Source organism: Delphinapterus leucas, chromosome 1 (genome assembly GCF_059928025.1).
Source record: "Delphinapterus leucas isolate spDelLeu-1000000601 "Yukka" chromosome 1, BTC_Dleu_Yukka2, whole genome shotgun sequence".
NCBI lineage: Eukaryota > Metazoa > Chordata > Mammalia > Artiodactyla > Monodontidae > Delphinapterus > Delphinapterus leucas.
In genome coordinates, this window is record NC_143129.1 from 182,780,131 (window position 1) to 182,793,507 (window position 13,377).

Here is a 13,377-nt window from a genome sequence, read left to right on the forward strand (position 1 = left end):
TAAGAAGACAAACATACTGTAGTCAATTTAAAGAGCATGCAGGGGCTTCCCTGGTGGCACAGTGATTGAGAGTCTGCCTGCCGATGCAGGGGACACGGGTTCGTGCCCCGGTCCGGGAGGGTCCCACATGCCGCGGAGTGGCTGGGCCCGTGAGCCATGGCCGCTGAGCCTGCGCGTCCGGAGCCCGTGCTCCGCAACGGGAGAGGCCACAACAGTGAGAGGCCTGCATACCGCAAAAAAATAAAAAATAAAAAAAATAAGGAGCATGCAAAAAAATTTCGTGTCAATTATCTTGGTTTAAAAGAAGTAATTTTAGGATAAACACATTTTAAAATGATATGCCATAAAAATGTATAAAACTCATTAACCCATTAAATGGCATATTAAAAATGAAGCTTCTAACAACTGGAACTCTCACATACTGCTGATGGGAATGTAAAATTTTACAATCACTTTTGAAAGCAGTTTGGCAGATTCTTAAGAAACGAAATGTACACCTACAGTAAGACTCAACCATCCTACTCCTAGGTATCTTTTGTTGCTGTTTTTTATTCTTTTTTTTTAAGTTCTTTTTCTTTTCGGCCACACCGTGTGGCATACAGGATCTTAGTTCACCGACCAGGGATTGAACCCGCACCCCCTGCAGTAGAAGCGTGGATTCTTAACCACTGGACCACCAGGGAAGTCCCCTACTCCTAGGTATTTACCAAGAGAAACAAAAAACAAGTATGCACACAAAGACCTGTATACAAATGTTCATGGCATCTTCATCTGTAATGACCAAAAACTGTTCATTTAAATGACCATCAATAGATGAGGTAATGCGCAAACTGTGATCTATCTATACAATGGAATACTGATCAGCAATGAAAATGAGTGAACTATGGATACACACAACAATACAGATGAATCTCTAGATCATTATGCTAAGCTGAAAGAAGCTGGCAGAAAACAGTACGTACTATATGATTCTATTTATACAAAATTCTGGAGAGTGTTAACTAATCTACAGTGACAGAAATCAAATCAGGGATTGCCTGAGGATGAGAGTGGAAGAGATTACGAAGGGGCATAAGGCAACTTTTGGCAGTAATAGAAATTTTCATTATCTGAATTGTGGTACTGGTTTTACAGGTGTACAGGTAGTCCCCCCTTATCCACCGTTTCACTTTCCACAGTTTCAGTTACCTATGGTCAACGGCAGTCAGAAAATATTAAATGGAAAATTCCAGAAATGAACAATTCACAGGTTTTAAATTGTGTGTCATTCTAAGCAGCATGATAAAATCTCGCTCTATCCCAGTCCATGCCTGGGATGTGATCATCCCTTTGTCCAGCATATCCACGTCCTTAGTCACTTAGTAGCTGGCTCAGTTACCAGACCAACTGTTGTGGTATCACAGTGCTGGTGTTCAAGTGACCCTCATTTTACTTAATAATGGCCCCAAAGCGCAAGAGTAGTAATGCTGGTAATTCGGATATACCAAAGAGAAGCCGTAAAGTGCTTCCTTTAAGTGTATGCTGAGGTTGCTCATATCTACGGTAACAATGAATCTTCTATTCATGAAATTGTGAAGAGGGAAAAAGAAATTCATGCTAGTTTTGCTGTTGCACTTCAGGCTGCAAAAGTTATGGCCACAGTGTGTGATAACTGCTTAGTTAAGATGGAAAAGGCACTAGATTTGTACGATAAGATATTCTGAGAGTGAGAGAGACTACATTCACATATCAATATCACAGTATATTATTGTAACTGTTCTATTTTATTATTGTCATTAATCTCTTACTGTGCCTAATTTATAAATTAAACTCTATCCTAAATATAAATGTATGGGAACAAACAGTATGTATAAGGTTTTGATACTATCTGCAGTTCCAGGCATTCACTGCGGGTCTTGGAATGTTATCTCCAGCAGATAAAGGGTGGGACTACTGTATATATATGTGACCCAATTTCATACTCTAAATATGTGTTGTTTGTCGCACTTCAATAACACCTCGATAAAGTTGTTTAAAAAAAATTTTTAAAGCTTCAGGAAAGTTTACAGAAAAGTATCCAAAACAGATTATCAAGGAAGCTATGGTTATGGGTTAATGTCATTATTTTTGTAGATTTAACATCAGGGAAGAAAAGAAAAAATTCTTTCACATAGCATGTTCCTTGGTGCCATTCAGACAAATACTGACTACTAAATGACATTAATATAGAACCTCTGGCTAGGCAGTGTCAAGTTATTTGATCACCTATATGAAGAGTGTATTTTGAAAAATAATCTTCAGCTAAAATGAACAAACAAGTCACCAACTAAAAGCTGATTTTAGTTTTTAGTGATATCAGCATCACAAAGTACTCAGTTTATAAGGCAAGATCTTTTATAACAGCCAGGACAATAAATCTAACTTCAGATTTAAAAATCCAGCTGCGTGCTACTTAGGAATGTAGGCAGAGTAGAAATCAACGTAAGTCTATTATTAATAGTAATAACAATAAAATTAACATTTATTGAGTGGCTACTCTGTGCCAGGCACTAGTAGATGCACTTACCCTATATTAATATTTACTCCTCTTCACCAATCCTATGAGGTTAGAGAAACTGAGGCACAAAGACTAACTTGCCCAACATAACACTGCAGAAAAATGGCAGAGCTAAGATCTAAAGCAAGCAGTTTAATCCCGAAGTCTACTAAATTTAACCAACCACTGTAGAAAATGAGAAACTAACAAGCACAGGTATTTGACGAACATCAGAAATACTGTGCAGTTATTTTTTTCCCAAGAATAAAATACATATTGTCTGCTTAACTGTTTGCTTAAACAGTTTAATTCCACAGTAACATTATCAGAGCTCAAAAAAGTAAAATACACATACCAGAGAAGTTAACAAGGTAATTAAGAGATTCTAGTCAAGAAGAAAAGGAAGGATCTTCTTCCCCACAGAACTGCTTAACTCTATTGCATAGAGCAGTTTTTGAGACTCAAAAGTCTTGGATTGTTTTTTCTTAACCTTATTTTCTATCTTGCAATTTCACTCAAGAACCCATGCTCAAAACTGGTTTAGAGTGGAATAAAAATGACTAGTGGAAAGTATAAAATACCCTTCATTAAGTAAAAGGGAACTTTCTTCCCTTCCACAAAATCAGAAGGTAGCAGGAGGGACTTCTGAAAATCCCCATTCCACACAACTCAAGCCCAGACACTGAAGTTCTCCTACCTTCTCAGTGGAGAGGTTGGTTTCAGTATCATGTTTCTTCTGGGTGAAAACAATGGTAAACACAGCGTGGGAACGGCTACTTGTTTCATTCATGTTGGTAGCTGCCACTGTCCTAAAAAAACATAAATGTGACCACATGACAATGGAATTCTTAGATGAATGTTAAAATGACAATAGCCTTCAAATTATAAGCATAACAATCACAAGCGACAGCTTTAAACTTATTCAGATTACAAGACTGTCACTTACACAAAATTGCTCTCAATATACCTTATCTGTGAACTTATCAAGTTACCTGCCAACTCCAAAGGCACCCCATCAGAATCATTCTTCATACTCCAGCTATACCTTTAGAAATCACCAAGGCATTTGATTTTTATTCTTTATTAGGTGCTCAGTTATTCTGGAATCAATTACTACCATAGGCATGTGATAACCAACATTTTACCACAACTTGATGAAAACCTAATAGTAAAACTTAAAGTTCTAACGTGTTTCAGCAGTGCATTGTTTGGATGAGAAGGATACCAAATATGTTGAGGACCCTGCTTCTCTAGCATAGCCAAAGGATCCGAGGACTCCACAGCGAAAGCAACTTTCATAGTTATAAATGTGGTCTCAAATCCTTAACCAGGAACAAAAGGCCTCAAAATATACCAAAGACCTCAGTCATCAGTCTATTTCCTACCATACCTGGCTTTGTTCCCAGCATCCATGAGGTCAGCAATGTCTGTGTAGGAAGTTACTGCCAACTTTGACAGATCCTCCACATATGGGCCAAGAAGTGGATGTTCACGCACACGCAAGTTACCCTTGTTTTTTGGATTCAGCAAGTCTCGTACTCTTTCACAGTAAATTTCCATGTAGCTCACCTAGGAACATATTATTAAAGTGATTTAGAGGACTTGGAAAAAGAAATCCTATACATTAAAAAGATTTTAAAATCTTTTTATCTTTTCACCTTTTATTAAAAGCTCTACAATTAGAGATCAGTAACCTTTACAACATGAAATACCAATTCCAGTCCCTTTTATTCTATTACCAGTAACATAGATATAACTGAGCAGGTTAGAACCAGCCTTCTGACTTTCTCAGGAAAGAAAAGGGGGTAAACAGGCTCTCTCAGCACACAATAGCTGCTACTTGTCTTAGGCAGAAAAAATATCATTTTTAGTAGTAACTTATCAGTTATTAGTGTTTTGGGTTTTTTTAATGCATGCTGTTGTCAATAATTGGGGATTACAATGAGGTTACTCCAAAAGCTTGGAAACAAGATTTCTATTAGTGTTAAAACCAAGGAACAGCATCAATATTCCAGAGCAGGTTAGACAAAAGAGATCTGCGACTCATACTTTAAGTCTGGCCACATTGTGACCAAACATATATCTATCAGAAGGGGTAAGCGTTGGTTAGTGTGGAAGCTGATTGTTTGGGAGGACCTATCCAAGTCCCCTGGGGAAAGGGGAAGCCACAGACAGTACACGTCAGGAATTTTTGTCCCATCAGCAAGAACATTCCTATCATGGAAAGGGGTGTATTAGACTATCATTTCTTCATCTGAAGCAACTGAACATTTAATTTGTCTAATCAACTCCTCTCCAGTTCCATACTCACCAAAAAAAACAACAGGGTTCCAATAGAGGTCTGCCCACAGGAGGATAATATACCAGTCTTGCTAATGTGAGTGTTCTGGTCAGGGTAATATTTATTCCTCATGGGAAAGTAACAAACCAACATGGTGGTTTCCTAACATCAGTCAGATGAGCTTCACTCAAGAGTCTGGCTCTGAAGGATCTACAAGATCAGATCTCTAAGCAACCAAGGCTCTGAAGTGGGAAAAATTCACCACAGTAAGCCTCATCACAATGCTTCCCTAGGAATAAAACACTTCTGTGTCACTGAGTTGTTCAAGCATACAATGTAACTCCTGCATTCTTCAAGTTTAAATTTCTAGAGAAACATTTTCAGAATATCTGAAATAAAACTGTATCTCCATTCCATTCTCTTTCAATCTGCTCTGACTATATTTATACTGTATTTTAAAATCAGTTTTTAAAATACTGAAAACCCTCAAAAGATAATTGATCTATTACAAGAATAAAACAACAGGACAACAAATATTCTTTCTTAAAGCAGGTTATCCTAGATGAGAAATTGAAATGGCAACTTTAATCATTCTCGTGTACTTAAAACTTGTACATACAATCCTGAATCCCAGGAAGATACTATATTTTCTTGGAAAACTTGCTGTCCCTTTTCACACAGGCATGGTACTAAGAGGACTCAAATAACCTGAGTAAGGTTGATGTACTCTGTTACTTACTCTCTAATATGCAAATCCATCTAAAGACATCACTACTTCTGAACCAACCATCATAGACCCCACTTGGCAAATTCAATTCCCTGAGCACCATCAGCTTCTAGGCACTTTATAGGCACTTGGCATACATCAGTAAATAAGGATCCCTGCCCTAATGAGCTTATGATTCTAAAAGGGATACTGAAAATAAACAACAAATATAAAAAATAAGTAAAATATTATAAAGTAGGTTAGAAGTGACGAATACTATAAAAAAAAAAAAGAACAGAGCAAGAGAGGTCAGGAGTGCTGGGGTAGAGGGCAAGTTGCAAAATTAAATAAGGTGGTCATGGCAAGCCTCATTGAGAGGGTATGATTTGAGCAAAAGACTTGGAGGTGAAAACTTAGTCAAAAAGCTGGGACTTCCCTGGTGGCAAAGACTCTGAAATCCCAATGCAGGGGGCCCAGGTTCAATCCCTGGTCAGGGAACAAGATCCCACACGCATGCCACAGCTAAGGAGCCTGCTTGCTGAAACTAAGGAGTCTGCCTGTCCCAACTAAGACCTGGCGCAACTAAATAAATAAATATTAAAAAGAAAAAAAAAAAAAAAAAGACATCCAGGAAAGAAAATTTCAGGCCAAAAGAAATGTAAATGAAAAGGCACTGAGGTAGGAATGTTCCTGGTGTATTCCAGAAACAGCAAAAAAGAAAAAAGAAGGCCAGTGTGGCTGCAGCAGAGTAAATAAGGGAGAGAGGCAGGAGAGGAGGTAGAGGTCCCACCAATGTGAAGAACAACAAAGTTGTTGTTCACATTGGGATTAGGGATACACTGTGCACTCCAAATAAGCCTGTGAACTCTGAATAATATGAAAGAAAATGGCAGCTTCTTTTATTACCTATAAGCTCAAAAACTTCAATCACATTGTCACTCTCCCTATCCTTTGAATTTATTTAAAATTTATGATATTTTAATAAGAATGATTAATAAAGATCTACTGATTTTCATTTGTTATACATTTAATATTCAAAAAAGAATAGTTATAGGATGAGACAAGCTATTCAGAGAATTCATTTTAACAAAACGTATTTTTAGAGCAGCACATTCCCCTTTTGGTGCATCACAGTTACCAGGCAGAATTCTTTGAAATTTATACAACACTTTAAAGGTAAAGAAAAAACCCAAAGCAGCTAAGTGGATCAACTAAGAATTGCATAAGACCTATAGAAAGTCACAACATATACATTTTTTAAAATCTAGAAGTCACTTAAAAAACAGACTGATTTCTCAAAACAACAAGCTCATGTTAACAGAATGTTTTAATAACTTCAGCTACTATGAAACTGAATACCAAAAATGGGGATGTGTAAAACAACAGCTTCATAAAGCACTTGTACAAAAAAGTGGAAATGTTTATCAAATAAACTAACATATATAATGTAATTCTACAGACCTCTTCTCAAAAGAACTAGGGTATATACACTGAATGGAGAATAACTTTCCAAGATTGTAAACAATTACAAAGGGGAGAAGAGGAGAAGAGATTTGATTACATATATTTTAAAAACTTATGCCTGTCAAAAGTCATTATTAATAATATTAAAGGGGGAAGAGTTCATGCAAATGAATAACAAAAACATTGCAATCCCAAAATGTAAACAGGCATATACATAATTCACAAGATGTTCAATCACACTGCTAATCAAAGAAATTCTAATTTTAAGAGTGAGAAAATTTCCCTTATTAAATTGGCAAAGATTAAAAAATAAAATTACTAAACGTTGACGAGGACACAGTGGGTGCTTACACCCTCCTGATGGAATAGAAAATTGGTATAGCCTTTCAAAAGGCCATTTGGCAATTCAAATGTACCATCTGACAACCAACATACATAAGAAGGAAATAACTGAAAATAAAGCCACAAACTTATGAACAAGGATTTAATTGCAACATTCTTCATTATAACCAAAACTTAGAAATAGCCTCAAAGTACAGAATTGGGGCAATGGTTAAGTGATCTATAGCTCAGGCATAATTAGGAACCATTTAAAAGTAGCATTTGAGGGAATGGAGCACAGAGGACTCTGTTTTTAATCCACAGTTTTACGCACCTCTACAGAGTAAGACATTTCTTCGTTACAGTTGTCATTGATTTTCTCAAATAGTTCTTCACATAACTGTAGAAACAGAATGAGAGGCACGAAGAGCATAAATCAGAAGTACTACATTACCCATGCGTGCTAAAGGGATTAGCGAGATCCCCTTTCTCTTTTTTTCTCTAATTATTAATGGCATCAACATCAAAGGTAAATGCTTTGAATGAAATAAAAGGAAAGTTTTTAATACATTCTTCTCATCTAATCCCTATTGTCCCTCAACAGTATCACCTCAATAATGTTTCCTTAGAAACAAAGCCACATATAGGGGAAGAGAAGGGATTATGTCTCTTCTATTGTTATGTCATTGATTTTACTTCATGTGAATTCAACTCTTCATATTATACTAGAATTAACTGTGACTCAACTATCAGTATTATAATTGTAGGAGTAAAACTACTATTAAACTGTATTTTGCACACTTATTTATCATGACATAAATTGTATTATATGTTCTGTTACTATATACATTGTAAATTCATACATATATGCATAGAGAGAATATACACTATTTGAAAAGAGTAATAAATAAAGGTAGTTTTGAGAATAATTTTGACTCTATAAATTTTTCCCCTTTACCTCTGCCTTAAGATTCCAATCCCTTTTATGAGAGGCTGTTCCATTACACAGTGACATTTCTAATAGAAAACAATTTTTCTAGATCAGGAAAATTATAAAATTTCACTCTCCCTATCCTTTGAATTTATTTAAAATATGTGATGTTTTGAATAAGAATAATTAAGAAAAATCCACTGAATTTTCGTTTGCTATATATTTAGTATTAAGGCAATCAATACACTTTTGAAAAATGAACTATATGTTCATGAATCTCTAGAAGTCTAAATAGAATTTAAGATGGATTTTAAGTAGCAGTTTCTAAAACATAAGTCTTCTTAAAAATTCATGCTTTGACATTAAAACAAAATATTCAAAAATTCTACCAGAAAAGAGATACATATGTAACTATACAAGAATTCCAATAACAAATAAATTAAAGGAAATAGAAGGACTATTTAATATTACTTGCTATATCTACAAACAATTATTTTATTGTCAAAGAAGTTAATACATAGTAGTAAAAGCAAAGACTTAGACCTGTGCTTGGCACATTATGAGTGCTACATTTAATGTTTCCTCTAATTAGTATTATAATTATTACCATTACTATACACAAAGAAGGACAATTCCCAAATATATGTCTTAATACAGACATTACCTTTTACGTTAAAAAACAAAATAGGGACTTCCCTGGTGGTCCAGGGAGTGAGACTCCGTGCTCCCAATGCAGGGGGCCTGGGTTCAATCCCTGATTGGGGAACTAGATCCGCATGCATAACGCAAATAAGAAGTCCGCATGCCGCAGCTTAAGATCCTTGCGTGCCACAACTAAGACCTGGCACAGCCACAATTTTAAAAAATGTATTTGAGTGTGTGTGTGTGTGTGTGTGTGTGTGTGCGTGCATGCTAGTATGTTCATTTTTTTCTGAAAATGTCCTAATCTTTATTAATAATAAGCATTTCAATTATATAGCTGAATTTAAAATTATAATCCAATAATCCATTCAAAAAAGTAGACATTGCTCCCTTATATATTTTATTTTCAGAATACAGCAATGGCCACACTAGGCCTATAGTAAAAGAACACTTTAAAATTAATCCCAAATATCATTAATAAAAGCAAACCATGTTCCTGTTACTAGCAAAAGAAGTTCTTCTTAAATGTACCTGTGTCACGACTTTTCTCCATCCCCAAACAATACAGAATCAAAAGACTAACTGCTCTTAAAAAAGAAAAAAACCTCAGACTGTTCAAGCTTTAAGTGATAGAATTAATTTAACAAGATAAAAGGAAAGGCAATCAAATAAGGCAATCAAAAAACAAAAATAAACATATTCTTAAGAGGTGATCTATATACGAACTTGGGGAAAAAAATCAGACCAACAACAACTCACGAGGTGTCCCCAGGATTCAGAACAGAGCCTGACACATACTATCACTTTTTAAAGAAGCTGATAACATTGTTCAAAAGATAAAGTAACATGGCATTGGATATACAGCAAAACCTTTACAAAAAGTCAACTTTCCCACCTTTAAAAACAGACATGAATACATATCAGTCTTTTCCATCAGACTGTTAGCTCCTCTCAGGGAAAGAGATTTATCTTTGTGCCTCGCATACAATAGTCCCTGAATAAATGTTTGCTAATAGAAATAATTGTTAATGCAATTGAGGACTAAGAGTAATAATGAACAGAGGTTTTTCATTCTTGTTTTTTTGTTTTTTACCTGTGGAATGATGCCAGCCTGGCTTTCTTCTTGTTTACCCATCATTGTATAAGACTTCCCAGCACCAGTCTGCCCATAGGCAAAAATACAGACATTATATCCTTCAAAGGCATGTAAGAGCATTTCCTTTCCAATATCATTGTACACACGGTTTTGAGATGCAAAACAGGGATCTTCGGGCTGTAAGGATTAAAAGGAAAAATAAATGGCATTTTATTCATATTGTTTCCTATGCTTATTTGATTACTTCTATAATAAATAAAAGTGTTTGAAATCAGAATAATCACCTAAAATATATTTTTAAGTCCCCCCTACATATAGTTTATTTTTCCCATTAAATGCACACACACAGAGGCACTATTAGAGACATCCAGGCCAGCCATACATAAAAATACCTACATGAAATTATCTGACATGATTACATTTCATTTTACATAACCTTGAAAGTATTACTCTTCCATTCACAGGGAGCTCCAAGAAAATTTTAAGTGGAAAATGGGGCTGAAAGATCAAAGATCAAGTCCACATACAAAAATATTTCTTTTAATTCGCTCCAGGTGGTGTGGCTATTTCTCAATAAACACAGCTTTCAGTGAAGAATGTTTTCCATCCCCTTTCACAGGCTCTTCCCTTGGCAATTAGGCTTTGCAATAGTTTAAAACATCTCCTACTCTAACACAAAATAGGAAAAAAAGAACAAAAATGCATAACAAAGAGATGCAGAAGCAAACTCTAGTTTAGGAACAATCCCTAGAAGCCAGCAAGATTTGGGATCCTATAATCAGTAAGGGGATATTGCAAAGGGTCTTACTCTTCATTTCCCTAGATGTTGGTAATCTTTGCTTTCCCTGTGGACCTGCAGGCTCTTTCAAAAGGTTTAAAACCCACACTGTTCTACCACGCTGCACCATGGGTACACTCACCGAGGTGTGAGACCAGTAGGAGTAGTCAAAGCTGAAGGACTTTGGAGCTTCCTTTGGGTTCTTTGGGTTAATAATACCTAGAGGATAAAAATGTTTTGATTTTATAAGTGACTCAGTTAAATGTTTTTTAGTTCAGCATGATGTTATACTGTAAACTCAAAACATCCAAATCAGTAAATTCATACCACTGAATCTGAATTGGGCAATTGAAAAACAAAAATAATCACATTTTTAATAGGTAGGATCTATATAGAGAACTTGAAAAGAATCAGACCAACAACATTCACTAGATGTCACCAGAATTTACAACAGAGCTTGGAACATAGTAGGTGCTCAGTAAATGTCTTGTGACTGAATCCTAGGTAAGTTAGCAGACAAAATTTGGAAATGGACCATGTTACTATTTCAAGGTGCTTCATAAGGCTTGAAATATTTCAATATATCAGAAATAAAAATTAGAAAATTACTGAATTAATCCAACCACTATTTAAAACAAACACTTTTTAAAGATCCTATCATCTACTTAAGAAAAGCATTTAGGGGCTTCCCTGGTGGCGCAGTGGTTGAGAGTCCGCCTGCCGATGCGGGGGACACGGGTTCGTGCCCCGGTCCGGGAAGATCCACATGCCGCGGAGCGGCTGGGCCCGTGAGCCATGGCCGCTGAGCCTGCGCGTCCGGAGCCTGTGCTCCGCAACGGGAGAGGCCACAGCAGTGAGAGGCCCGCGTAGCGCAAAAAAAAAAAAAAAAGAAAAGAAAAGCATTTACTAATGAAGCATTCATTGGAAGGATAGTTTTTGTGAAATCCACAATTGATAATAACTAATACGTAAGTTACTAGATATATGTATATACGTGTGTATATGTGTGTGCATGTATACACTAGAAACACAGACCTCTAAATCATCTGTAGAATGTCATAAACGGTAAAATTACTTCTGACTGAAAAGTATGAAGCCTCACTGTCCATATTAAAAGTGATTTCTCGGGACTTCCCTGGCAGTCCAGTGGTTAGGACTCCGTGCTTCCACCGCAGGGGCACGGGTTCGACCCCTGGTCGGGGAACTAAGATCACGCATGCCACACGACATGGCCAAAAAATAAATAAAATTGTTTTTAAAAAGTGATTTCTCATGTGATTAACCCAGTCACATACTTCAGGGACTGACTGAATGCTGAGGCTTGGCCTCTCTTCCTCCCTCACACACACAAAGCTTTAGCACCTCATATTTCACACAGAATAGAATCATTGTAACATGTGGTCATGAAATCGCCTCAAAGCCCAGACCAACCAATCCACTTCTCTAAGGCAGGGCCACATCCCAAGCTATCTGAGATCAGGATTAAAAAATAAATCTGCCCCGGGCAGCTGTTGCTCAGGATACAAATAGCAACAGTTGCTACGGTGCTTAGCTCTCTCTCACTGGATTCCACGGGGTATGGCCACACTTAATGTTCCAACCTCAAATGCTGACAAAGTACTAACAAGGCTTCACACAGCACATAATCATGTGACAAGGAGACATGGTTCTAGAAAGAACATCTCCCCACACACAAATGGTAGCCTAAGCAAAGAAGTACACTTCTAAACAAAAGGCACTACCTACAAGATTTAAATAATAGCCAACATCCATGGAGCACTTACTCTGAGCTCTAAGTACTTTCTGTGCACAAACCTGTTTAATCCTCCCAACCACTCAATACGGCAGATGTTTTATTATCCCCATTTTATAAATAAATCATCAAAAAGAGGTTAAGTAACTTACCCAAGGCTACAGAGCTAGCTAGTGGCAATTCAGGATGTGAGTTTGGAGAGTCTAGTTCCTGAGCCCAGTCACCCAACAATTAAATACTCCCTATATGCGGCGATCACCAAGGCAAACACGGTAAGGCATTTCTATGCATATGCATACATATGTGCATGTAAATGCATATTTATGACCACTGCCCCCCCAAACTGTATCACAGGCATTGCTCAGAACTCTCCTTACAACATCTGAAACTAGGAACTATGAGAATTATAGTTCCTAAAAGATGAAAGAGCACACACAAACTCTACCAAGAAAACAGAAATTAGTGTCATACTTCGTGAACCAGATTCCAGGTTTCAGTGGCTCAGCAATGAGGACAATAACAATATATAGGGTATGACCTCTGAAGTAGACTTCATCACTCGAAACCACGGTTAAAATAAACACTTTCTAACCTTTAGGAAATCCACTGTCATAAAACTTTTAAGCCGCATTTCATTAAATCTTTAGCTACTCACTGGTAGTACCAATTCTGCCAAGAACGATTTAAGAAAGGGCAAGTTTTCAGATACTACTCCTTTGTTCCCTTTTCTCTAGTAAAGGAAAAGAAAAACTATGCCAGTGAGTAACTTCCTTGATTCACACGAAATCCTTTTCCTCTTCCTCAATATACCCTTCTCCCAGATCTTTGAAACTTCTGAAACTAAGAAATTTTCCTAACTTCCATCTTCAAAACCAAGCTGCTTTTTATTT

The 13,377-nt window shown here is 36.6% G+C and overlaps 1 protein-coding gene across 21 annotated transcripts in view; it reads right to left on the reverse strand.

Moving 5' to 3' along the window:
- The window catches only part of KIF1B (kinesin family member 1B), a 148,343-nt gene that overhangs the window by 99,073 nt on the left and 35,893 nt on the right, over window positions 1–13,377 (reverse strand). For 17 of the 21 annotated variants that reach the window (XM_089901520.1, XM_089901491.1, XM_089901508.1 and 14 more), the window contains 5 exons: window positions 10,877–10,953; window positions 9,954–10,133; window positions 7,622–7,687; window positions 3,906–4,084; window positions 3,213–3,324 (listed from right to left, as the gene is read on the reverse strand). In XM_089901520.1, the coding sequence (XP_089757646.1) occupies window positions 3,213–3,324; window positions 3,906–4,084; window positions 7,622–7,687; window positions 9,954–10,076 (480 nt within the window). In that variant the 5' untranslated portion in view covers window positions 10,077–10,133; window positions 10,877–10,953. The other 4 variants (XM_089901525.1, XM_089901541.1, XM_089901544.1 and 1 more) reach the window with 4 other exon arrangements.